At 45.6% G+C, this 26,347-nt stretch overlaps 1 protein-coding gene across 1 annotated transcript in view; it reads right to left on the bottom strand.

The window, feature by feature from the left end:
• LOC138526943 (cholesterol 24-hydroxylase-like) overlaps nucleotides 1-26,347 on the bottom strand; it is a 309,716-nt gene that overhangs the window by 39,462 nt on the left and 243,907 nt on the right. Inside the window, exon 14 of the mRNA XM_069637836.1 lies at nucleotides 11,186-11,252. Coding sequence (XP_069493937.1) covers nucleotides 11,186-11,252 — 67 coding nt within the window. The remainder of the gene's footprint in view (nucleotides 1-11,185; nucleotides 11,253-26,347) is intronic.

Below are 26,347 nucleotides of genomic sequence, written 5' to 3' on the forward strand. Positions count from 1 at the left end.
TTAGTGTGTCGCAGTTGGAAAGCAATCAAAATTCAGAGGTAAATTGAAGAGAGGCTTAGCTGGCCCAGCACCAGAAGTCAAGGCCACCATGAACCTGAATGTTCATGCAGTAGTTACAGAACGTGTGAAAAGAACAAAACTCCTGTCTTAGATGAGAAGTGAGAACATTGAAGACATCAGAGGTTCATCATGTAATGGTATTTTAAATACAGAAAGGGCCTCATTACCCGGTAGGCGGTGAGCCATGGTGCTATTAGCGCCATGGCTCATGCCGGTAAAATACCGGCACCGCCTTGGCGGAAAGGGGATTTACCACCCCATTCCAAGGTTGGAGGGGCGGTAAATCCCCTTTCCGCCATTGCCCTTTCCCATTCCCATTTCTGCCCCATAGGGCTCTATGGGAATGGGGAAGGCGCTAACTATGGCACCGCAATTTTCCGGTGCCGTAATTAGCTCCGAGGTCCCTTACCGGGTTGGATTTTAACGCCTGCAAAAAGCAGGTGTTAAATCCCCCAACCCGCAAAGGGACCTCGTAGTAAGGCGGTAGGGATTTACCGGTACCGGTATTTTACCGGTACCGGTAAATCCCTACCGCCATCCGTGTAATGAGGCCCAAAGACTCTAAAACATGGTCTGCAGTCACGTGGTTAGATGAAAGTAGACACTGGGACGAGCTGTATCGAAACCAAGAGACAGAGTATGCCTATACTCCCTCGTATTCTCAGGCACAGAGAACATTTCCAAGGCCAATGTACAAAGGGCTAATTGACTGGCAGACAGCAAGAGTGATGAGAGATGACAGGCTAATTGGTGGGAAGCTATTGTTATGACCAGCCCACCAGCACCTGGATGTTAGCCTGCGTGCTGCTTGCATAGGTGGAATATTATAGAGGGGTACAAGGGTGCCAACCAATAATAAAGGGACACGTAGTAGTAGTTTGTATAACCAATGGGACGTTGTGTATTTGATGACGCTCTAAGTGACCTGCACTAGAGGAGGGCTTAGTTGCCCCACCCGATGATAGAGACCCAATCACCTACCCTGACAAGTATGGAATGTATACCTAGATGTTCCCTTTAAGCCTATCACTTTCCCAAGTAGGTTTTTTTGTAGGTTGAAACGTAGATTGACGTCAATGATGATGAGTTTTTAGTATACAAGTTACGTTTTTTATGAAATGAATTGAGTGAGAAGATTGAGCGTGCTCGTTGATGTTCGTTATACTCCCTGTTTTAGATAATTGATTTTAAAACAGACGCACTTTTCCAACTTTCTGAGTCAGTTTCATTATTGATGTTTGATTATATTCTGCATCCCCATCTATCTGAAAGTATTGTTACCTCATCTTAAAGGGCTTTTGTTGGGAACACAGGTTCATCCCTTTTACAGTTCATTCACACTATCGCTACAAACAATTCAACTTTCACAGAGACTTTCAAGTGGGGTACTTCCTTTCGCCGGACCACTCTGTTACTCAGTATTGCTGGTTTTAAAGCTGTCCTTATTTCAAAGGTCATTCACAGGTCTGCATTTCTTCGCGTCTCATCCACAAGTGTGCAGCCTTCACTTGCGATATAATGTTGCAACTTCAATTTTTCCTTAACACAGACAAGTCTTTCAAGTCACTTGCCAATGCACTGGCTGTGTGCGTTCTTTCTCTTGTTTACTGTTTTCAAATCCACAAGTCAAGGTTAGTACCACATTCTTGGCCTTGCCTTCCCAACTCTGCCGTTCACCCGGGAGGGTCGCTGGCATCCTTGAAACACAATGCAGCCTTCTGCTTTGGGATTTGGCCTTCTCCACATGTCTTTCACGACCTTTTGGAGGTAACGACCTCCGTTAGGGAACTCCTGATATTCTCGACCCACTGCTCTTGTCCCTTGGTCTATTGCTCTGCTCCAGTAGGTTCACCTTCACCCAGGATGTTCTGCTCTTACTCGTGCTCCACCTTGCTCAGAGTATGTCTTTATGTTCCGCTTTTCATTCGTGTGAGAAGAGCTACTTGGTATCAGGTGTATGTACTTAACGTCAAGTGGGTGACTTTGCCTGACCCGATTAGCGGGACATGTCCGGTGTGATGTATAAGAGTTAGTCTTGTTACTCTCAGTTGCCCTCTTCCTCGGCCCAGTATTTGTGTAGTAAGGGGCGTTGGGGGAGTTGGGACCTCGGATAATCCTAAAAATTAAGATGTGTTAGGTGTACAAAAAAGGGGGCAATGCCGCGTCTCACCATCGGGTGCCTCACCCCCACTCCGAAGACCACTCACTCAGGTGATCCTCCCACACTGGTCCACCCCCAGGGTCTAGATCCAAAGGCGATGGCCGTGCCCTGGCCACCTGAGAGAGAGTTCCCCGGGGACTAGTAGGTGAGACACCCTTTGGTTTCTCACAGTTAGAATCCATTACAGGGAAGTCCCACAAAGGATGCCCTGATGAAAAATGTGCCACCTCTATTTCTTGAGGAAGACCTAGCACAAGTACTGAGCATATTATGGAACAACAGCCCATATGACGTTTGCTTGCTGAAAGGGGTAGGAGCTGTTAAAATCAAGCTCAAGCCAGGGGTGATTCTGCAGAGGGCAAAGAAATACCCTCTATCTAGGGAAGCAGGCAAAACATTTTCAATACAATCTCTGCGGTAGTGCACCAGGGAATCTTAGTACCATCAGAATCTCAATGTAACACAACCATGTACCCGGTGAAGAAGGCAACTGGGAGAATGTGGTGTTTTATTCAGGATTTGCGCCCTTTGAGCAATATTGTCAAAGCAGAGTTTCCTTTAGTTCCCCATCCAGCGACAATATTATGCAGTGTTCCATCAGATGCAACTAATTTCACTGTGATAGACTTGTAGAATGCTTTCTTGTCTATCCCAGTTCATGAAGACATAGGATTTACTTTGTTCCTATATAGAAATGAAATGTGGAAACACACGAGACTACCACAAGGGTACAGTGAATCGCCTTCTATATTCAATAGGGTCCTTCAAATGGACCTGGGTAATGTCCATTTAGATAGCACGGTTATTCAGCACGTGGACAACATCTTACTATGTAGCAAATTGGAAGAACAGTGTCAAAAAGACTCAGTGCATCTGTTGACAGTATTGGCAGAAAGGGGTACAAGGTGGACAGGGCAAAACTACAGTAATGCCAGAGGGAGGTTCTATACATTGGACAGTTAATATCCCAACAGGGTAGAAAGGTGACTCCTGAAAGAGCAGAGGCGATTTTCAGAACATCGCCACCTAAGACGGTGAGGGAGATGCGGCAAATCTTAGGTCTCTGTAACTATTGCAGAGCCTGGGTATTCCACTACAGTACTAACACTACACCTCTTTTAAACGGGCTCAGGGTGAATCAGAGGGGAGACGGCAAACTAACATGGACAGGGGAGATGACAGAAGCATTTGGTGAACTAAAAGAGGCAATATGCATGGCCCCAGTCCTGGGAATTCCTGACTACAGTGCAAAATTGTATTTGTTTTCGTACACAAATGGAGTAGTGATGACAGCAGTGCTCACACAGAAGACTACCTTAGGGCACAAACCGATAGCTTTCTACAGTGGGCATTTAGATCCAGAGATGAGAGGCCATTATCCTTGCGAACTAGCATTGGCTGCTGCAGCCTTTGCAGTAGAAAAATTAGCAAGTGTCACAATGGGCTGTTATACTACTCTGTACACAGGGAGAATCCGGATATGAGCTGATTATCTCGAATTCAGCAGTAAAAGTAGTGAGGTGTAGAATTGTAAACCCAGTGACATTCATAGCAGAGCCACTAGAAGAGGGCCAAATCACCCCGAGATTCTGTCTATCCTCAGCACTTGCCTCAGCTCACCCTCCCCCATGGAGGCTCATACTTACCTTTCATTGTACTTCACCTGTTGCTCACCCATGAGCACCCCAGCACCTATCCCACTCCCCCTCCCGTCTACACTTGCACATTATGAACATTCACAAGGCATAGTATGTTCGCCCCTCCTCACTGTATGTAATATTTTATGTTTTTTAAATAGTTTCAATTTCCCTTGTCCCCTCACTGTTGGCCTGTGTGCATTTTGAACCAGTATTTACTTTTTGTAGAAGCGCCTAACAACCGAACAATAAATAAAAAATAAAAAGGTACATGACTGTACCACGTACACAGAGTAGTATGATGACATTTTAAGAGCGAGAGAAAATGCCATTGGGGCGAGGAAGTACTCTTGGTTGATGGGTCCTCAACAATTGACCAGACGACAGGAGAACTACATACTTGACATTTGAAGTCGTGGCGAGTGTGAGATTGCCCTTGCATTTTTCAGCGCAAGCAGCAGAATTTATTGCACTTATAATAGCGCTAGAGGTACACAAGGACGAGGATATCACAGTGTACTCCGACTCTGCCTATGTGACGACAACAGTACATGCATGAATGTCATGTTGGAAAATGCGGGGCTTTCGATGTGCTGGTGGCACGCAAGTGGAGCACGCACCTCTGTTGGATAGGCTCATATATGCACTACATCTCCCATCAGCAATTGCTGCAGTGAAGTGCCAAGCCCACACAAGGGGGAGGATGTGGTTTCTTGTGGCAACGAAATCGCAGAAGGAAAGCGAGCAGCATATTTTCTAAAAATAAATGAGTTCCACATCCACTCAATAAATGCCTGCACGCAAGTGCTTATCATGGTATTGCGAGCAGGGTATAGTTCATTACACATTACCCAAATATTAGAACTTCACAGATGAGCACCAACAGAAGAGAAGGAATTATGGATAAGGATGGGGTGTTCAATATCCCCCACAGATGCTATGTGGTGACAGCAGAGCATCAGAAAGCTGGTTATTCTCCTTACATTATTGCAAGTAGCTCTTACGCAGCTCCATTACCCAACCCACCTTAGTAAAGATGTTAGTATATGCCGCACATATAGCATAAGATTGGTTCTGTCCCAACTTGGCACACCATATTGCCACCTTTCTGAATAAATGTATTATCTGTCAGAGGTTTACTGCAGGAACACACTTTGCATATAGTGAGAGGAGCAATATGTCAGAGGTTTACTGCAGGAACACACGTTGCATGTAGTGAGAGGAGCAATAGCGCACCCTAATGGGCCTTTCCATCATCTCCATATAGATTATGTGGATATGATTCGAAATTGTAATGGCTACAGGTACATGCTCGTAGTGGTGTACCCATTTTCTCGCTGGATCAAAGCTGGTTCTTGCTCACACCCAAATGCGCTTTGTATGGCTAAATTCCTCGGTGGGGTATGTGCGAGGGCCTGCGATCTGACAACGGACCTCACTTCATAAATGAAATGTTTGAGCATATCACAGCCCTGCTGGGGATTAAGCAAAGGTTTGCCTGCGCTTATCATCCGCAAGCAAATGTGTTTTGTGAATGCCTCAATTGCCTACTCGAAGAAAAATTGCAAAAGTAAAAATGACACTAAAGGGGTGGCTTCATTGCCTGCCCATAGCATTGTTCGCATTGCGCAATCAGACTGCATTTGACCCCCATTTAACTCCTCATGAGGTGGTGACAGGACGACGCATGCGCTTCCCACTTGCTCCTCCCATTAGAGCACTGACGGATGCCCATAATGGTAATGGAATGTGCAAATATCTTGCTTCTTTTATCTCTCAACTGCTGAAATCGCAACAGGAGAGGTCGGAGAGGATGATGAAGATGGCACACCAATAGAACTACACGTACTGCTCCAGGCCCCTCTTCTTTATCCAGTGGACCAAGTTTTGTTGAGGAGCTTCAATAGAACATGGCTTAAGCCATGTTGCGAGGGACCCTTTACAGTAGAGTAAGCAACAGATAAGGCTGTTAAATTGGTAGGAAAGAAAGCTTGGAATTATCTGTGATACGTCAAGCCCTGCTGAGGCGAGACTCCCCCTGGCCCAACACATAGACTGCATACAGCAAGAAGAAGAGGAACAGTGACAGATTCAAACAAATTCAAGGACCAGAGCTAGACAGGAGCATACAGAAAGTTAGATTAGGCACACTAGGTAATCAAAGCGTTTATGCAAACTGAGTCTCGACAAGTAATTGTATACTTGCATGACAAAAGAAAAAGCACTTTATGAACTCATAGAAACTAAGGCCAAATGATACCAGAATTCTTTTTTGTTTTTGCTTTTCTTATTTACGTAGCACACAGTTATCCAATTCTGACAAGAAATAACATGCCTATTATTGCCTTGCTTTGCAATTTATTTCTGAAAGGCTCTTTATTGCTGCATTAGCACAATATTATCACAGGAGAAACTGACCCCTTCAATAATGGTAATTCCAAAGGTTGTGAGTATTGGTAAGTGCTTGTTTAGAGTTTGTGACAACAGCAAGAGTGTACACACACATATGCAAACATGGACACTGCAGCAAGAGCCACTGTATTACATTTTTTGCATTCTGCTGTTATGATATGATATGATCGGTTATTTATAAAGCGCTTAATACCCAGAGGTTTCTAAGCACGGACCCAGAGATCAAACCTGTGTTGCTCTGTGTCATCTTGCTTCCAAGGCGAGCATGTTGCCCCTGCGCTATCCTCCCCTCTTTAACCTCCTTGCCTTGCAAAGTGCTTCATTGTATTACAAGCACACTGAGGTATATGCTAACACAACCCCTACTCCCATTGTAACTGAAGCTATGCCTGAACTGGTCACCAGCGCTGTCCGAGAAGTAAAAAGACTCAGGCGAAGCGCAAACACCAACAGATTTGGCCCACGTCACCAACAATATATGGTACCAGCACATGACCAAGGTGGAAAGAGAGACCACAAAGGAGAGCTGCTATGTGTGCTCTCTTACCCCCTGTGCCATGAGTGCCTCCAGAACATTCATAGCCACAACGATTCCAGCAGCCAGAGCACATTGCCTTATGCACCTAGCGCTCTGCACTACAAGAGGGCAGTTTCAAGGAAGATGGGCCACACTGTGATGGATGTCACAAAAGATGTTCCCGTATAAGGACAGCTATATCACAACTCGAACAATGATGGACGATTATTGGAGCTCAGATAAAACGATATAGATATTTTGGATGGCCTAAACAAAGGGCAAGCCAGGATAGGGACACAAAAGAAGTTGCAGTGCCCAAAAACAGGGAATAGAGAAACAGGAGGACTGTCAGGATGCTGGGAGAGACCTCAACTGTTAGTGTATTGACAGGTGGTCACAGTAGAAGGATGGATGGAAAGGATGATGGGGTGTAAAGCACAGGCATTCCTGACGGTTCCCCGAGAAGTGGTACAGAAGGAAAATGATGATTTCCTCAAAGAATTAATGGCAAGTGCCAGGCTGCTCACATAGGTTGAGAACAAAGCAGGTCCTATGTCACTAATATCACTTTTGAATGCTTCCCTGTGTTTACAGAATGATGGACCAGTCAAGGTTGGGTGAACAAAGGATGCAAACGAACATCAAGGAGACTGGGTATGAAGGTTGGCACTGCAGTAATAATGGACATCTACTGGGCCTATGTTTCTAAGGCATACATGCAACTACCACTGAACTGGGGAGGGATATGTTCTCTAGCACAGCTGAATACACCAGCCTTAGTGGTGCCTCAAAAGGACATACAAGTAGACGGGTTTCCCAAAATGGATGCACACCAGAGGAAGACAAGATCTGTGGAGCTGACAAAAGTAAAGAGAGGAAACTATATTTCTACAATGATGGAAGAAGCACTCGATGTGATACCACCAGAACACAGGCTGTTTGAAATGTTTTTCGCGTCAGATGTCCCAGGGGTCCAGACAATACATTCGACAGTAAATGGGTTCAACTCTATCAAAGAAGAACTGAGAGATGTCAGGCTGATGACCCTCCAAAGCAGATTTGTCTTGGATCGCCTCACAGCTGTGGAAGGAGGAGTGTGCACAAAGATAGGCCCGTCTTGCTGCACCTATGTGTCTGCTCACAATGGAGACAATGGGCCTCATTACGAGGCAGGTGGTAGCAGTGCCCTTATTAAGGGCACGGCTGCCGCCGGTAATGATTTTTTTACCGGCGCCCAGAAAAGGGCACTAACTGGGTCATGCCGACCTTGGCGGACCCGGTAATTGCCCTTTTCTGGGCGCTGGTAATAATTATTCCCCATTCCCATTTCATCCCCATAGTGCTCAATGGGAATGGGGAGGATGTTAGCAGCAGTACCGTTCATAATGGTATTGTTGCTACCATCTAGTCCTGCTCGCAGGTGCCGCTCTGTACGCCTGGTCTTACCAGGCATGCAGAGCGGCACCTGCGAGCAGAACTCATAATGTGATGGCATGGTAACAAAGGCGCCAGTAGCACTACCAGCACCGTTGTTGCCTTACCGCCACAATCGTAATGAGGCCCAATGGAACCCTCACAGACGCCATCATGCAGTTATCAGACTTACATGCCAGATGGACGACATAACAAGCACAGCAGGGGGAAGACACAGATTGGCTGACATACATCTTTTCCTGGATACCATCACGGATGGCCAACGGGTTGAAGGTACTAGTAGCTGCCCTGGTACTAGTGCTCATCGCTTTCTGTGTCATTATAGTAGCCATAACCCAGTGCAAGAGGACTACCCAGAAGACAATAGGGATGAAAATATTATTGGATGTAGAAACAAAGGCAGACGGAGAGAGTACTACAGTCACACTTGAAGCAATGCCCATATTCCCTCCAGGCACAAGGATTTCATTTACCCCAGAATCACACAACTACATGGGACACTGGGTATGGGGCAAACCCGATGGGGACTGCTGCTATATGACCTGGGGTTTCGACGAACAAGTGAAGTATGAAGGACACCTGGGAGGAGTGGCGAAAGTATGGATTCCAAAGCCATACATTAACAGGCAGAACCTCCAAGGAAGTGTTGTTGATATATCGACGACAGGAGGGATTGAAGAGGGGGACATGAACATGGCCCTGGTTGCACCGGGCCCGCCCTCATCTTAACATCACAGTAATGAAAGGTATACATTGTTCCTGGCCCCCTACTCCCCATCGCCGATGTACTGCAGATGTGAGAAACGGTACTCACTCAGACAGCCATTTAGATCCTATCCTGTTGACGGTGTTGAAGAGATACATTTGTAGTCAATGGAGCAAGTAGACTGACTGTGCAAAAAGCTGATGACATCACGACTGAGACCATGACATAGATGTGTTAGACAAGAAGCACATATGCAGGATACCCATCATTAATCTTCATGAGATAAATTTGCATGCAATGATTCTAAATGTATGCACATTGTTTCTCATGAATATTAATGAGGGATATCCTGAAAACCCATCAGGATTTCAAGTTGTATAATACATAAAGCCAAACAAAAATAACCAGTTTTTCCAAGACAAGGGGCCTCATTCCGAGTATGGCGGTAAGGGATAGCGGCCACCGCTAACGAGAGCGGTGGCGGTAATCCCTTACCGCCATACTCCGAGTTCCCTTTGCGCCATGGCGGTTTTAACACCTGCTTTTAGCAGGTGTTAAAAACCATGGCGCTAAGGGACCTTGATGTTAATTACGCCACCGTAATTTACGGTGGCGTAATTGACGCCTTCCCCACTCCCATTATGCCCTATGGGGCAAGAATGGGAATGGGGAAGGGTAAATGGGGATTGGGGAATTACCGCCCCGCCAACCTTGGAATGGGGCGGTAATTCCGCCATCCACCAAGGCGCTGCCGGTCCGGGTACGGCGTCAACCAAGGCGTTAATAGCGCCATTGGTTAGCGCCGTACTCGGAATGAGGCCCAAGGTATTTTAATAGTTAACTGAATAGCAGCCAAGTACTACTTGCAACAGATTTTGGGTTTAAGATTCTGACTCAGAGTCTAGAGCTGGAAAATGTTAGAATATCTGGCTCTGCTGGTGTCCAGGGCAGGTGCAGGTCAGCAGGTGGGAAACACTGAACTAACTATTTACCTCCTGGTTTCACCTTTTATGTAGTGCAGGGCTCACAGGTAATTTGCGACTCTGAATCCCCCTTCAGAGTGCCCCCCCATATCCCTGAATAAAATCAATTACTTGGAGCCAGGCCAATCTCTCAGCTCACTTTGTGACCATTTCTCTGACTTTAACCTCATTCTGGATCCTGGTGCACGATGCCCTTTGCACCACTCTCGTCGGCCCCAGGAGTGGCCACACTCTCAGGGATTTCCTCAGAGATCTCATGCACCCAACGGCACCACGTTGCAGGGCTTAGCTTATCCTTGCCTTGTATAGTACTCTGTACAGGATAACGATGAGGCTGCAGAGTAATTTAAAGGGATAATAAATCACAGCTTGTGGAATTCTGAGAATTTACACTCATAGGTTAAGCCAGATCCAACACCACATAGGAAACAAGCATTGTCAATGTCAAATGTTTTGGCATTTGTGTAGAGATGGCTAAGGCATTTGCCAGGCACTGCCATAATGGTACTAGCTGGCCATTAATGTTAGCAGTTGCCAAATGGTGCAAGCATCGGTTCATATTGTAGCTGTGCCTGGCAAATGCCTTTCTAATACCTATGCACGAGCCAAAACTGTTGGCTTTGCCGATGCATGTTTTAAACACTACTTGAGTGAGGGACACACATAGTGCTTATAAATCAAGTGGTTGAAGGCAGGCCTGGTTAAGACATTTTTATTACACTACTAGCATGTTTACAGCTCCAGCTCCAATTAAACCGTTAACTTTCAGAAGACTACTTTAAAGAAACACTGGCAGGGACTTCCGGTGCAATAATTTATGTTAAGGATTGACAAGGAAGCTCACCTCTATCCCAGGACAGTGTGTTTTGGGAAGGGAGAGGCAGGAAGGGGGTGAGAATGGCCTAGCGATTAGCATGGTCGTGGTCAGTCAATGGGTGAGTAAATAGCCAAACACCAACTATAAGCTTTTTCTGCCTCCTTATTTGCCATCTCCCCTTAGCCGTACTCCAGAGCAATCATTTCTGCTTATAGGTGTAGCACTACCTTATAGCCAAAACGTATAAAGAATCTTTAGAAAAAAATATGGTTCTATCACAAAACACAAACTAAACAACGGGGAAAGATTCTGTGTTCCTCTCCATCTCTGACACTAGATAACAAGGTCCTCCTCTAGGGAGTCAGTATTCTGCTAACAGACACCTAGGGAGACAATTCCAGGCTGGCTGAAGACAATATGTAATCAAAGACTGGAGTATCTTTGTTTTAATGTCTTACCTGAGCAAATATCTGTCCAATGCAGGAACGTGGTCCGAGGGAAAACGGGAAGTAAGTATAGTGAGACCTAGACAATTAAAAACAGAAGCAGTTTTCACAATCATCATATTCTGTGGGTAGGATTCTTTCTTTAAATTAATCAATGGATGCACAAAAGAAACAGACAGGTAAGATTTCCCAAAATCAGTACAAATTAGTACATATTGGAAACTTGTTAAAAAAAAGACAGCATTCACAAGACAGCATTCAAATTGGTAAACAGCAGAAGTTTCAGCCTTAAAAATGTTTCTTTGTGTCTTACCCTATAATAGGTGTCTGCAACCTCTTAGATCTCCACATGTTTTGGACTACAACTCCAATCAGCCCTAAGCAGTAGAGTAAATGGTGTGGGATCACAGGGAGTCAAAATCCAAAACATCTGGAAAACCACCAGTTGAAGATCCCTGCAGAAGCCGCAAATAGGAGTGGCTCGAGCAAGGATGGCGTTCCATGACCCCCAGTAAGAACGCTGCAAGAGGGCATTGCCGCCCTACAAAGCACACGGACCAAGCCACGCCATGAGATGGGAGGACAGATGTATATTGACATTAACAAGCGTCGGTAAAGTCAACAGTTTTGTTTTTTGTGTATGGATAAGATACACATATCCAGAGCACTACCATAATGTTAATAGCTGACCATAAAACTGACAAGAGCTGACAAATGGAGTTTCTGTGCATATTATGGGAGTGCCAGTCTAATGCGTGTTTAATGCCTATGCATTAGCCAAAACTGGCAGCTTTGCCAATTCTTGTTTTTAACAGAAATTCCCTGCAAGCAAGAGATGCAAGGACACAGATACTGCTTATAAATCAAGTGGCTGAAGGCATACTTTTAGATATTTGTAGGTTTACTCTGCAATTAAGCCATTACCTTTCAGAAGACTACTCAGAAATAACATTAACATCCCCTTAAAAGCATAGAGCTAGCTGAAAGAGATCCCAGGTGTAGTGCATGTGCATCACGGCGCAGTCAAGAGAAAATGAGGACACAGAGCTGTGTTGACATGGCAAAACGTCTTTATTTCTCTTGTCGGGAACTGCCTATGCGCGCATTTCCCCAGTGTGAATGTGCTCAGCTATGGGAGCCCATTCGGCTCCCCCAGCGTGACGCAGCTTCCTAGGACACTTTCGTCCTGACATTAACTATTTCTTGCCCAGGACATGACATCAGGTAAGGGAGTGTTTTAGGTGGGGAGCGGCAGGCAGTGAGTGGGATGGGCCATAGAGACCAGCATGGCAATGGGTGGTCACCTAGTGGGTAAAACTCCAAACGTGCACAGGCGGAGTATCCCTCCTCAAATCTTACCTCACTCATATCTTCACTTCTAATGCCAATATTGTTGGCATGTAGACAACACGTGCAATGGCAGCAAATAGCCCAAACTAAAAATTAACAAATATAAATGATAATATAATGAGGGATGCTAGTGTGCCCCAACCGGGTGGTGTGGTGGGGGGTATGGGGGGCGAGAGTGGGTTCACATTTAGCATTGAAGACGTGAAAATGACCATCAATTCACAGAAGGCATGCAAGGTAGCAGGCCCAGATGAAGTGCCAATTGACATTTATAAAGAGGAGCCATCCATTTGGGCTCCGGCCCTCTGAAAACTCTTCAAAGCGTGCGTTACAAACAATTCTGTTCCTGAATCATGGTGGCTACCAGAAATAGTGCCCATTTATAATAAACAGGGAAGGAAGAAGTGCCCGGCAAACTACTGCCCAATATCACTGTTAGACAGCTCAAGCAAGGTTTTTGCAAAGGTGATTTTAGAGTACCTCCAGACTTGGGCTATCGAAAATGAGATCACAAGCAGGCTCCAGACCGGTTTGCTGAGTGGAAAGGGCAGAGTGCACCAGAGTTTCTGCCCTTTTAATATCACACACAAATATACTGTCCTAAAACTAAATTACACGATGAACTCTATAGAGAGAGAATGGTGGCAGCCTGCAGGAATCTAAAGCTGGTGCCGGATTGTGTAATAATAAAATCTTACATTGGTTTTGAAAAAATATATGGATTTGATGAACCCTCCTTATGCCTGTGCATTGTACATTAACTTCAGAATAGGCAAATTGAAGGTGTGAAGGTCACCCGTGGGGACAAGGGAACCTGGCCAGATGACCTTCATGCAACACCTGTGAAGAGACTGTTATCCACTTCTTGTTTTTCTGTCCTAAAATTAGAGGACAGAGATCTCTATATCTTAAACCCTTTTTAAGAACTTCGGGCACTCCCACTGCAAGTGAGGTCCTGGAGCTATGTAAGAGTACTGATGATCCGGAAAGGGTTTATAGGGTAGTTAAATATACGTATTGTGCTTGGCTTTTTGCGCCTAAAACACAATAAAAGGCACATTGGTTCCCATTCTTTTAGTTAGGTGGAAGCTGATTTTGCCACATTGCCAAACTATGTAGTGCTGAATTTTGGGGGCTGCGAGCATCCTATCATTTTTTATCTTTCTCTCCCCCAACTATTACTATGAGACATTTGCCTCTGTATCTGGATGAACTTGATGAACTACACCTTATGTAAATTCTGATTTTATCTTTTAAATTGTTTTTTTATACATTTTGATGCATCTTTTTTTCTTTTTATGCATTATAATGTTCTGTGTTGATGTTCTTTTATGCTCTGAGCCAAATAAAGGTGATATTGATTGATAAATCAATCGAAATGAGCCAAGTAGCAGCGATACGCACAAAATAGGATCCTATGCTGGTCACTAGGGGTAACTGTGCTCAGTGTTTGTAATACAACCTTCCGGCTCATCTAATATGTAGAAGATTTACCCCTGGAAAAATATGTGAATGAAGATGGACTTGAAGGAATTACTAAGGGGACTGTATGCCTAACCCTACTCTTAGCTTACATAAACAACCAGTCCCAAGGTCCGCCCTCAGACTTCCTCCTAACCTGCAAAATAACTGGTATCTCCAAATTAAGGAACATTTTGAGTGCATCTTTACATCCACACACCTAGAGTGGATCGTGCATCTTTACATCCACACAACTAGCGTGCAGCTTTACATCAACACACCTAGAGTGTATTATGCATTAACTCTGAATTACCACACCATCGAACTATGGGTTTGGAGGTAAGGCATATGAAAACCTCCAGCAGAATGCTGGTGGTAATTACTCTGCTTTACAGACAAAAAAAGGCTAAATCGGCAGAATTACCTTCCGGCAGAATTATCGCTGGTGGTCATTCTGCCAAAATCCCCATGGAGTCCTATGGACTCCCATAAATGGGGACTAACATAGCCTACCACCATTTGTAATCCGGCGGTAATTCCGACTGACCAAATGGTGGTAACAGTAAATCCCCATGCGTCCCAATATCTGAATCATCATTAGGAGTTAACCTACTATTAGCTGGCTGCCGAAACACTACAAGTCTGAAGAAGAGGGAGTATCTTTCAAGCAGAATCCTCTGCACAAAATCGTGTTCCCTTGTTATGGAGCTGTAGCGGATCAGAAGAAGGACACAGACACTCTGAGGACATTTGTAACATGTTTCTACTAAAGAATAAAGAATGCCTGTCTTTCCTGATCATAAATGGGCGGCCCTACCTACTTTACTAACCACGGTGCTAGTCAGTCGTGGATAAATGTCCAAAGAAAAACAGTGTGCCATCCAAAACTAACCTAACTGACCCAAACACTTAATCAACTAAGGTCAGGATAATGACTCCCTTCTCCTGTTGGTTGTGCTTCAGGACTTGTCTTCTCTTCTTTCTCTTTTCAGATTAGCATACCATTCTCAAATAGTCTCTCGTGATCATTTGTGTTAGTTGATGATGGGATCGAGAGACTTTCTATCACCTTTCATTAATGGTTGCTTGGTTCTGGTCAGAATCATTTTCTCCTTCCTACAGGATTCTGAGAGTTCTGATCTATTGACTTTTTCTCTGACAGTTTGGGTTTCTAAACAGTTGTGATTCACCTTTTCATTCACAGGACTTCTTTGTATGCAGTCTATCCTAGGGGACCCCTTAGGTCTTTAGTACACAATTATCTCCGTCTATTGTGTTCTAATTTGTGCTTCTTAGACTCTGGGTTATTTTCCCCTTTTTCCAGAGTAACAATGTTCGAGTTTTATTTCTTGCCATCCATCTAAATTATGCGCTTCTCTTTATCACATTCATACAGTTCAAGTTCACCAATGGGATTTTCACACTCTCTCCATTTATACTGGGACGAGTATAATTCTTCTTCCTTCTCTTCGTTTCTCTGTTTGTTCTCCATGACATCCACTTCAGACGTTTTCCTTCTCCTTCCTGCCGTCTTTGTCGTTACGGGTATTAGGCCCGTGATTCGGTTTGACGATGCAGTGGTATTGGCGTATGTGAGGGAACAGCCTGTTCACCATGCTGCAGGGATGGTCATGCCGCCACCAAGCTGTCTTCCAAGCTTTTGCTTTCTCGTACATGCTGCCCCTTCAGCGTCTCTTGCTCCTCTCTGAAGCAATTCTAAAACTTGCAGCTCTGGGGCCTGTGTTGGCCCCACCTTCCTCAGATGTTCTCTGTACAGAGGCCTTGCCCTGATTGTGTCTCTCTCTCGCCCCTGACCTCCTCTTTAAGCGTACCCAGCACAGTTATTCAGAGTTTTTGATTTAAAGAGATAGGCTCTCTTTCTGTTTGGTAATGGTAAGTCCCCTTTCTCTTGTCCCAGTTATAGAACTTATGCTGATTTGGAGTGTTAGATAATTCCATATAGGCCATCACATAGACGCCATCACGGAGTTCCTCACAGGAATCCTTGTCCCCAAACGGGGAGGGTCTCCTGGTGAGGTCCTACTTGCATCGACCCCTAGGGAGGATGTTGCAAAGTGGGCTCACCTTCATAGTCTTACAGGGAGCGGGGCAGTCCCCCTTGGGGAGAAGGGACAAATTCCCTAGATTCGTCACAGAGCCTACAGTAGATTCCTCAACACCTAGTGACAGAAGCAAGGGTGCATGGCCCAAGACACGGGACATGTGGGAGTGAGTCTGCATGCATGCTTCCGGTGACCCTGTGTGAACAGGTCCGGGGTCCTATCTCAGAATCCAAGGATTTACCTGGTCTCCCTCTGGATTTATTGCTCCCACATAATTCCTGTTTCCTCTTAACCCGGTTGCTAGAATAAGGGTGGAGTGAGGGAAACCCCGACTGAGAGAATATCTGTCCACCATAAGAGATTCTCAGATGCTCAGGTGACCGTGTTGGGATGGATGAATCAAAAAAAGAGAAAAGGGCCTGTGCTGAGAGCACCTACTGTCATTGGTGCTATCTGCAGTCCCTGATCCATTCAATGCCGTTAGCTAGTCCACATCCAGGAAAAAGTTCCTTGAAAGCACTCATAATCTCAAGGAATTGTAGGTTCCCCAGCCCACTTCTTTACTTGGCCAATGATCAGCACCTCTGGGATTCTGTCACTGTGCAATCCAATCTTACCGAGGCAAGTCACATTGCCCAATCATACTGGGGCAAGTCACATTGCTCCCCTTCATCCCAAGGGTTTTATTAGACTTTTGCTGGGAAAAGCCTACACAGTTGTCTACCTCTTTCCAAAGGGCCTGGTTCGGTAGTCCCCCCAAACCCCAGTGTCCTTTTCAGGCTCCTGTTATTATACCCCCGCCCCACACACTAAGTGTCACCCACCTGGACTTGAGCACACCTTAGTCTCGTTTCAAGTTCTCAGGGTTGCTCACTTCCTGTTGGAACCAGTGGCTTTGCGGCTACCACCACAATCTGTGCTTGTGCCCCAGCAGCCTATTCTCTTGCTCCTTCTCCTTAATATTCTCTGGCTCTTGACATTGTCTGGATCAAGGTTGTGTGAGGAGGCAGGAATGAAAGTCAGAAACAAATTTGACGTGTTTTGGTTAAAGACTTTTATTGAAAATAAAAGGGGTTGGGAAAATGCCTCTCTGACCCTGTTCCAAGAGGAATTTCCCTATCTAAACCAAAACTAGGGATCTGCCTGCGTCAGAATGTCCAAATCAAATAGTCCTGTGTCCAAAGTTCTATTCTCACCCGCACAATATAAACGTAACACTAAGGTGAAGGGGGAATGTCTTTAACCATGGACGGTTGATAAAAAGCGTTCATAAAGAAAGAAAAAATGGCTCTCTGACCCTGTTCTAAGAGGAATTCCCTATCTAAACCAAAACTAGGGATCTGCCTGCGTCAGAATGTCCAAATCAAATAGTCCTGTGTCCAAAGTTCTATTCTCACCCGCACGATATAAACGTAACACTAAGGTGAAGGGGGAATGTCTTTAAACATGGATGGTTGGTAAAATGCGTTCATAAAGAAAGAATAAATGGCTGCAACGCAGAAGTTCTTCAAAAACAACAATCCTTGTTCCTGAGAGTGGATCCCTTCCCCTAGATTCTTCTTTGTTCTTGAATATTTCACAAACAACAATTATATGTGCCTTTGTTGCCCAACAGTCACCTTAATCAAAGAACTTGGCTGACTTTGTAACTTTGTCTCTTTCAAGATTTCTGGTATAACTTTCTACCGGGATGGTTTTTCTACTCCTGCTTATCACAATCCTTTGTCTGGTCCTGACATTATCCCTCAGGACTTCTTTGGATCGTGTACACTTCAGGCTATTGCCTGGTATACTCTCCTGCCAGGGCTTCTTGTTCTCACACACTTGTAACTGTCTGGTATACTTTCCTGCCAGGGCTTCTTGTTCTCACACACTTGTAATCATGGGCCTTTGCCCTCTTCCAGAATTCCGTATCAACCATGCTGGATAACATATCCTCTTGATATATCATCTTACTCGGGTTTTCTATTTGATTTCATTGCACCCATTCATATATTCGTATGGGTTTTATACATGGTTCCTTTCCCTTTAAATAATGTCCTTTCGCTCTCTTCCTCTCTCTCAATTACGTTGCGTACAACTATCTGCATTCGGTGCGGTTGCCGTTATGCCCCGGCGTTCCCACTGCCTGTGGGCAGACTCTCCGGCTCTGACTGGCATTCCCGGTTTCTCTCACAGTAAAGGATTTCTACTTGTTGCAACCGCCTCTGCTTCTTTCTTCCGTCTCTCATGGCTTCGAAAGATATGGCCTGCTTCCTTCTCGGGTACGGTAAGTGAAGTAATGCCGTTGGTCATCTGCGAAAGCTCTGGAGTCCTCACCGGCTCTTGGCGTTCTCACAGCATGTTCCTGTGCAGCAGCTTGTTTCGTCAGTGAGCCTCCTGGCTCCACTATGCTGGCTCCAGCCTTTCTCCTTCTCAGTTCTCGCAGAGTGGTTGGGCTCTCTCTCGCCAGCTGCAGCAGACCTCGCAGACTCTTTGCTTCTGCCTTTTGGACTTCCCGGGCTCAGGTGCACATGAGTGAATACTAGAGCGCTCGCTGCACTAGCGGCATGCTGCAATCTGCATTCTTTGATTGATCTTCTTCATCCAAGTAGTTTGAGAGTCCTGTGACATGGAGTCTGTGGTTGCAAATTGATTCTGATAATGTGAATAAGTATTTTCAAAGGTTTCACAAGGTAGACCGAAGGTGGAGAATTGGTCTATAGGTTTGGGCAAAGGGGTTTCCCTATTCTATAGAGTAGAATGAGTAGATGTCTGACATGAGGCCATCAGGATATTAGATATGGGAATGTTATCTTCAAGGGAAAATGGGAGATACCATGTCTCATCCGATGAAGTCATGACATCTCACTGTAAGTCATCTCCTCCCATGTGATCCTCCCTCATATAGCCACCCCCAAGGTCATGCTAAGGCAGCGGCTGCTCTCCCCTGGCCACATGAGAGGAGGTCGCCGCTGGGATCTCAGTGATGACTCCACCGTGCCCATCACAGTTGCCAGCAGGATCCTTGCTCTATACTCTCCCAGTGGATACATTTGACTTAGCACAACACTCTCACAGTGTGGCCTATTTGGCTTGGCCACCTACTTCTCTCTCATCATTTCACTGGGGTGTGACAAGTGGCTCCACCAACCCCCATGCGCATGACCATATATCCCAAGTACGTTCAGGTGGTGGGGTTTCCGAGATAATGAAATTCAGGGTCAGCTCAGGAATAATGGCAGCTGGAAGGTTCTGTGTTCCAAAATATGAGGCCTACAGTAAGTGGACTTACTCGCTAACAGAGAATACATGTGGTGTGCGTAGGCTCTGTGCCTTTCTTTGGAGACACCTTCTTTGCTTCCGGTGCAGTTATGTGATCCGATTCGGGCTTGCGCACCTAATGTGCACTCGAGGAGGACTTTATCAAGTGAAACCTTTGCCTGTGGGTTTTGGGTGGCTGCAATTATTTCTAGGATGTGGGAGAGGTGTAGGAGGATCTCTAGGATTTACACACTGTTCTATGCCAGGCAACTGCCAGTTCGGGCAAATTTAATGGGAGGCTCATTGCTGAAAAAAGCTGATTTTTTTTGTTTTCGCAGCATTAAGACTCAGATTGCCATCAATCATCAGAAATGCTATTACGGTAAGTAATGCATGTCTTCTGATGCTTGTGAATCTGCTTAGAATCACATGCTGTGCATAGACTAGCAAGCAGTACCCAGAGTTGGTGGTGAGATGTGAGAAGGAACAGTAGTAAAGAGATGTCTTAGTACCGCTTGTCCCACCTGAGAATCAGATCTAGAGTGAGTATCTAGGCAGTAATGTTTTGTAAAGGTGTGTACAGAACTCCAGGTTGCCGCTTTGCAAATGGACTCGAGAGGAACATTTGCAATGAATGCTATGGAAGCACCTGTGCCCGAGTAGATTGTGCTCTAGGCTTGATGGCCAGATCTCTCTTGGCAAGAGTGTAGCTGAGTGTGATGCAATTTACAATCCACTTTGAGATGGCTGATTCAGAGACAGGGTCCCCTTCTCTACCAGCCGCCACTGAAACAAAAAACTGGTTTGTTTTCCTTAGTGGTTTAGTCTTTTGCAGATGATATAATATATTTGTATTTATTTGTGTTTATTATGTTTATATAGCGCTTTACGCCAAAGCGCTTTACATTATAACAACAAGAATACATATAAAATGATAACAGTAGAAGCAAATTACAAAACATGAATCCAACCAACAAAACATTATGTAGTTCAATTTGGCTATGAAGATAAACGAGAAAAGGAGGGGGTGAAGAAGGGGAAGGAAGAGGGAGACAGGATGGGGAATAGAATGAAGATGCAAGAGGAGGGGAGGAAGCGTGAGAGGAAACGGAGCAGGTAGGAAGAGGTGAGTAAGGGAAGACATGCAGGAAGAGAGAGAGGTGAAAGGAGGGGATAAGGGTGTCAGGGTGGGGAATGGAGAAGAAGAGATTTCAAGGAAGCACGAAGGACTAATATATGACTGCCCTGTGCACATAAAGAGTATGTAGGCTTTTTCTGCCCGGTTAGTGGCGTTCTAGAAGAATGTGGGTAGTTCTATTGATTGGTTCAGATGGAACTTTGAAATGAATTTAGGCGCAAACCGTGGGTGAGTGCGCAGAACCACCTTGTCTTTGTGAATTGTGACAAATTGGTCTTGAACTGAAAGGGTCTGTAGTTCACCAACTCTTCTTATTGAAGTGACTGCCACTAGGAAGGCGGTCTTGTAAGTGAGTGCTTTAAGGCTAGCCGTGTGCATAGGATCAAAGGGAGATCCCATTAGTCTAGTTAATACCATATTTATATCCCATCTGGGAGCTGGGTTTGAAATAGCGGGATTAAGTCTTTTAAGCCCTTCCATAAAAGTCTTGATCACTGAGAACTTCCACCACAACACCTATTTCTGGGACGTAGTATAAGCTGAAAGTGCAGCTAGGTGGACCTTCAGGGAATTAAAAACCAGACCTGAGTCAAGTAGATGAGTCAGGTATAAGACAATATGTGTTGGTGAGCAGTCTATGGGATTGATGCTCTTGGAATTGCAGCAGATAACAAAGTGTTTCCATTTATTGGTGTAGCAATGTCTGGTGTTAGGCTTTCTTGCTTCTCTATGTATGTCCATGCATCTCTGAGGAAGTTGGAGGTGCCCGAACTCTATGACTTCAGGAGCCAGGCCGCTAAATTGAGAGTTTGCGAGCATGGATGGAGTGTCCCCCCCATGTCTTGTGATAGCATGTTGTATGGGCAGGGTAGCTTCATTGGAGAGATTGACATTGCCTTCAGATGGGAGAACCATGGCTGGCAGGCCAACATTGGGGCCACCAGAATCATTGTGACTGGTTCCTGGTGCATTTTGTGCACTATCTAGTTGAGTAGGGGAGTCAGGGGGAAAAGCGTACACATATTTCCCTGACCTTGTTATCCAGAGACCGTTCCCGTTGGAGCGGTTCTTGTGGTACCTGGAGGTGTAATCTGGGCATTGTGCATTCTCCAGAGTTGATCTCTGGGAAGCCCCATTGTTGCGAAGACGTTGGAGATGATGCCTTTGTGTAATTGCCATCCATTCATACTCTGTGTGTAGTGGGAAGTCTCTGCTGAGCACGTCTGCCAGAAGATTGAGTTCCCCTGGAACGTGTTGAGACAGGAGGAACATCTTGTGTTTGAGAGCCCACCTCCATATGTTCTGGGACAGTTTGGATAGCCCTGGAGAGAGCGTGCCCCCGTTTGTTCAGGTAATATATGGCTGTGGTACTGCCTTCCCTGTAGTTGTGTTTGAAAAGCCTTCAGGCCTTTGAACACTGCTAACAATTCCAACAGGTTTATGTGGTTGGATGCTACTGCTGGGGACCAAACGCTGTGCGCCGTGTGATGAAGGAGGTGAGCCCCCAACCCGTGAAAGATGCCTCTGTGGTGAGAGTGGTGAGAGTCGCTTCTACTGCGTGGTTGGTGAAGGTTTTCCCCTGTAAGAGGTTTTCCCTCGATCACCACTGCAGAGAGAGACTGAGGGCTGCCGAGACAACCACTTGATTGTCCCATTGTCCCCTGGCCTTACACCATTGTCTGTTGAGCCACTCTTGCATGGGGCGCATGCGCAAAAACGTGCATGTGGGACTAAGTAAATGCAGGAGGCCATCACCCCTAACAGTCGCACGGCTTTGCCTACAGTCACTTTGCGATTGGCCACATAATGAAGGATCTGGAACAGCATGTTTTGAACCCTCTCGTTGGAGGGGAAGACAACGCTGTCTTCTGTTCGAATTAGAGCCCCCCAGAAATTGTTTGACTTGGCTGGGGTCTAGGCTGGACTTTTTCTCGTTGATTGAGAATCCCAGACTGAAGAGTAGATCTACCGTCTTCTGGGTGTTTGATGGGCATGTTCCGTACAAGTGCCCTGTTATTAGCCAGTCATCGAGGTAAGGATAGAATGGAATGGACTGCCTGCGCAGCTGAGCCGCTACTACCGCCACACTTTTGTAAATACCCTTGGGGTTGAGGCAATGCCCAAGGGAAGGACCCTGAACTGATAGTGTTTGTCCTCTATCATGAACCTTAGGTACTTTCTCTGCGCTGGCAGCATTGAAATATGAAAGTATGCATCTTTCATGTCCAATGTTGCCATGTAACCCCCCTGTGTTAGTAGAGAGATTACTTCTTGCAGTGTTGTCATTCTGAACTTTTTTGGCTTGACAAATTTGTTCGCTGGGCACAAGCCTAGCACAGGACGCACGGTGAGATCCTTTTCCGGTACAAGGAAATACACTGAATAAATACCCTTGTTTACCTGTAGAATCGGGACGACTTCTATCATGCCCTTTTCTTGCAGGATCTCCACCTCTTGTAGCAGGATCTTGAAGTGTTCTGGCGATAAGCATCTGGACGTTGGTGGTCGGTATCAAGGTGGTCGGCTGAACTCGATACAGTAACCGTTGGTGACGGTCTTGAGCACCCACCGGTCTGTGGTGATTTCCTCCCATTCATGAAAGAAAGATGTTATTCGTCCCCGGACCGGGAAGGCATCTGAGGGGACCCGGACTGCCGAGTCATTTTTGGGTGGAAGCTGGGGAGCCTCTTGGGGTGGAGGTTATTCCCATTCCTTGCCACGGTGCTGCCCTCTCTGTGGATATTGGCCGGTGGCAGTTGCCCCTTGTCCAGTGGACCAAGGTGTATTCCCTGTTCCGTAATGATTGTGGGGGGAACGTGAGAAGGATTGTCCCCGAAGGGAGCGGCGAGAGCTCCACCCTCGCTTCTGATAGGGTCTTTTCATAATCTGGTTTAGAGACTTGAAGGTTTTGTGTTCCTTTTTAGCTGTTTCCAAGGCCTCATCTACTGCCTTCCCAAACAGGTTAGTCTCTTCAACTGGCTTGTTAATAAGGGATGCCTGCGTCTCAGGCTTGAATCCCGAATTCTTGAGCCATGCATGCATTTTAAGCAGGGTACCTTGGGCCAGTGTTCGACCTGCTGTTTCTGCAGCTTCCAGGGCATTTTCAAGGATGTTCTGATTGTCCTGCCTCCCTTCTCAAACAACTGGCAGAAGGCGTGATCGCGCCGGCTCTGGGATTTCTTGCAGGCCCTCCTGCTGGAGCAAATTCCATTGGACAGCAATGTGGTGTTGTTAGCTATCCTAGTGGAGTAAGTTGCTGATGTTGTAATGCGCTTTCCAAGGGCATATAACTTCTTGCAGTCCTTGTATGGAGGTGCCTCTGCCGTAGACAAGGGTACTCCGGCTCTCTTCCTTGTAGTTGTGACAACTAGGGAGGTGGGAGTGGCATGTCGGCGGATATATATAGTGGGTCTGGAGAGGGGCGAAAAAGCTTTTCGACTAATGGATTTACAGCTCTTGTTTCGTATTTTTTTTTTTGTTTAGTTTCTTTATTTATACTGTGCGCTAAACCCTGAGGTAACTGGTCGCCAGAGACTTAAGCAAGTTCAACAGGTTACATACATTTTTATGGTAGACAGGGACAATTACAGAAGACAAAAAAAGATAAGTGCAGAAGACCAAGGTTACATAATGGTCGCAGGTTGAAACACGATGAGGTACAGTACACAGTGAGATACAGAAGAGATGTATTAAGCAGACGTTAAGTAATTCTTGTTGGCGAGCCCTATCTTAATATTGGCACTGAAGGTTCAGAACGATGGTTCCATTCCAAGGTTTAGGGGTAAAGCGCGCCATAGTTTGGCAGCTAGGACCAGGAAGCTAGAACCGCCCGCTTTGTTTAAGTTAAATTTAGGTATGGCGAGGCAGTGCGAGTACAAACCCCTGGTTGGTCTGTCTGATTGGCGTTTGTTCAATTTAACAGCAAGGGACTTGGGGCTGTGTTCGATAGACACTTATGGGTGATGACCAGCGATCTGAGGGTTATTCTGTCTCGTACTGGGAGCCAATGAGCGTCCTGTCGGTGTCCAGTCAACTCGTCGAAAAAAAACTGGTCGACTGCAATTTGGTCGACGCAATTTCGTCGAAAACCATTTCGTCGAAATTTTTTTTTATTTATATATTTATTTTTTGGGTTTTCGTTTAGTTAAAAAAGGGGTTTTTAGAGAAAAAAAGGGGGTTGGGGGGGGACCCCCCCAAAAAAAAAAAAAAAAAAGGGTTAAAATAGAAAAAAAAAAATTTCGACGAAATGGTTTTCGACCAATTTGCTTCGACCATTTGTCTGGTCGACCAATTTTTTTCGACGAATTGACTGGCAACCCGTCCTGTCTAAGCTGGTGATGTGGGAGGATCGAGGAATACTCAGTGCCGCTCTTAAGGCATTGTTCTGAAGAATCTGGAGTTTGTTCAGGTTGTGCTCAGAGGTGCCTAGGAATAGGGTGTTGCAGTAGCCAATTTTGGAAAGCACTAGTGCTCTTGCTAAGGTAATGCAGCTACTGGGCGACAGGAAACATTTGCATGCATTGATCAGCTTGTTTGTGTAAGCTGTGGAGGATGCAGTAGCATTCACTTGTTTTTTTAGCGAGAGAGTCGAATCCAGGTATACACCTAAGGTTTTGATTTCTTTGGCTACTTTGATCGAGTTTCCATCAATGATGATGGATGCATAAAGCGGGTCTAATTTGTTAAGAAGTTTTAGAGAGCCGACAATCAACAGCTCAGTTTTTTCATCATTAAGACATAAACTGTGGTCTGCAATCCACGCCTGGATCTCCAGGTATAGGCCATTAATCAGTTTAGAGTCCTCTTCGTAGCATCCTGAAAGCGTGATGAGAACCTGAGTGTCATCAGCATCATTCATATATGTGACACCCAAGTTGCCGAGACGGTCAAACAGAAGCTTTGTAAAAATATTTTAGAGGGTAGGTGATACACACAATCCTTGTGGGACGCCGCAATAGATGGAGTCCACTGATGCAGAAGGTGAGAAGACCCTGGTCATGAGATTGGCCAGGAAGGATTGTACCCAGGTGGAGGCCTCACTAGAAAAGGTGGCTGCTGACGTCAAATGTTCAGTGAGGATCTGGGGGTCGACAAGGTTGAACGCTGCTGAGAGGTCAAGTAGCAGGAGTATGACTAACTTGCCGTTATCCTTCGCCTCGTCCATCTGGATTTTAAAGTCCAGAAGGGCCGTTTCTGTTCCGTGCCTTGGCCTAAAGCCAGATTGTCTGATGCCCAATAAGTTGTTGTCCTCCAGATGTTTCTGAATTTGTAAATAGGTCACTCTATCCAGGATTTTTAGGATGTAGGGATGAGTGGTGATAGGCCTGTAGTTAGTGGGATTGTTAGGGTCTAAATTTTTTTTTTTAAGAGGGGCATGGCCCAGGGCTCTTTAAGGCTGTTGGGTACAGAGCTGGTTTTGAAGGAAGAGTTTATTATGGCTGTTATGAAAGGGGCCACGTCATTAGCGCCATCCTGAATGATTGTGGCTGGGCATAAATCCCCTTGGCATCTGGATGGCTTGAGGCCTTTAATGATATTTTCTACTTCTGTGGCAGTAACCGGAGAGAAGGAGAAGGGCGGGCAAGTAGGGGCTTTGTGTCACTGGGATGGGAAAGTATTAGTGTTTTGAATTTTGGAGCACCAGACTGTGTCTTTCACACAGGAATCCACGGTAGTGGATGGTGACTCAAATTCCCCAAGGATATTGAAAAGCTCTTTTGTTCTAGATTTGGCAGTGACGATTCTATTGTCATAGGTTTCTTTCTTAGCTGAGAGGATGGCTGATTTGTAAGTGGAAGCAGCTGCAGAGAAGAGCGCTGTGTTAGCTGGGGTAGGCGTTTTTCTCCAGGAAGATTCTGCCACTCTTTTGGCATTCCAGAGGCTTTTCAATTCAGGGGTAAACCATTTGTTAAGATGGGC

Source organism: Ambystoma mexicanum, chromosome 14 (genome assembly GCF_040938575.1).
Source record: "Ambystoma mexicanum isolate Mex_15411 chromosome 14, UKY_AmexF1_1, whole genome shotgun sequence".
Lineage (NCBI taxonomy): Eukaryota > Metazoa > Chordata > Amphibia > Caudata > Ambystomatidae > Ambystoma > Ambystoma mexicanum.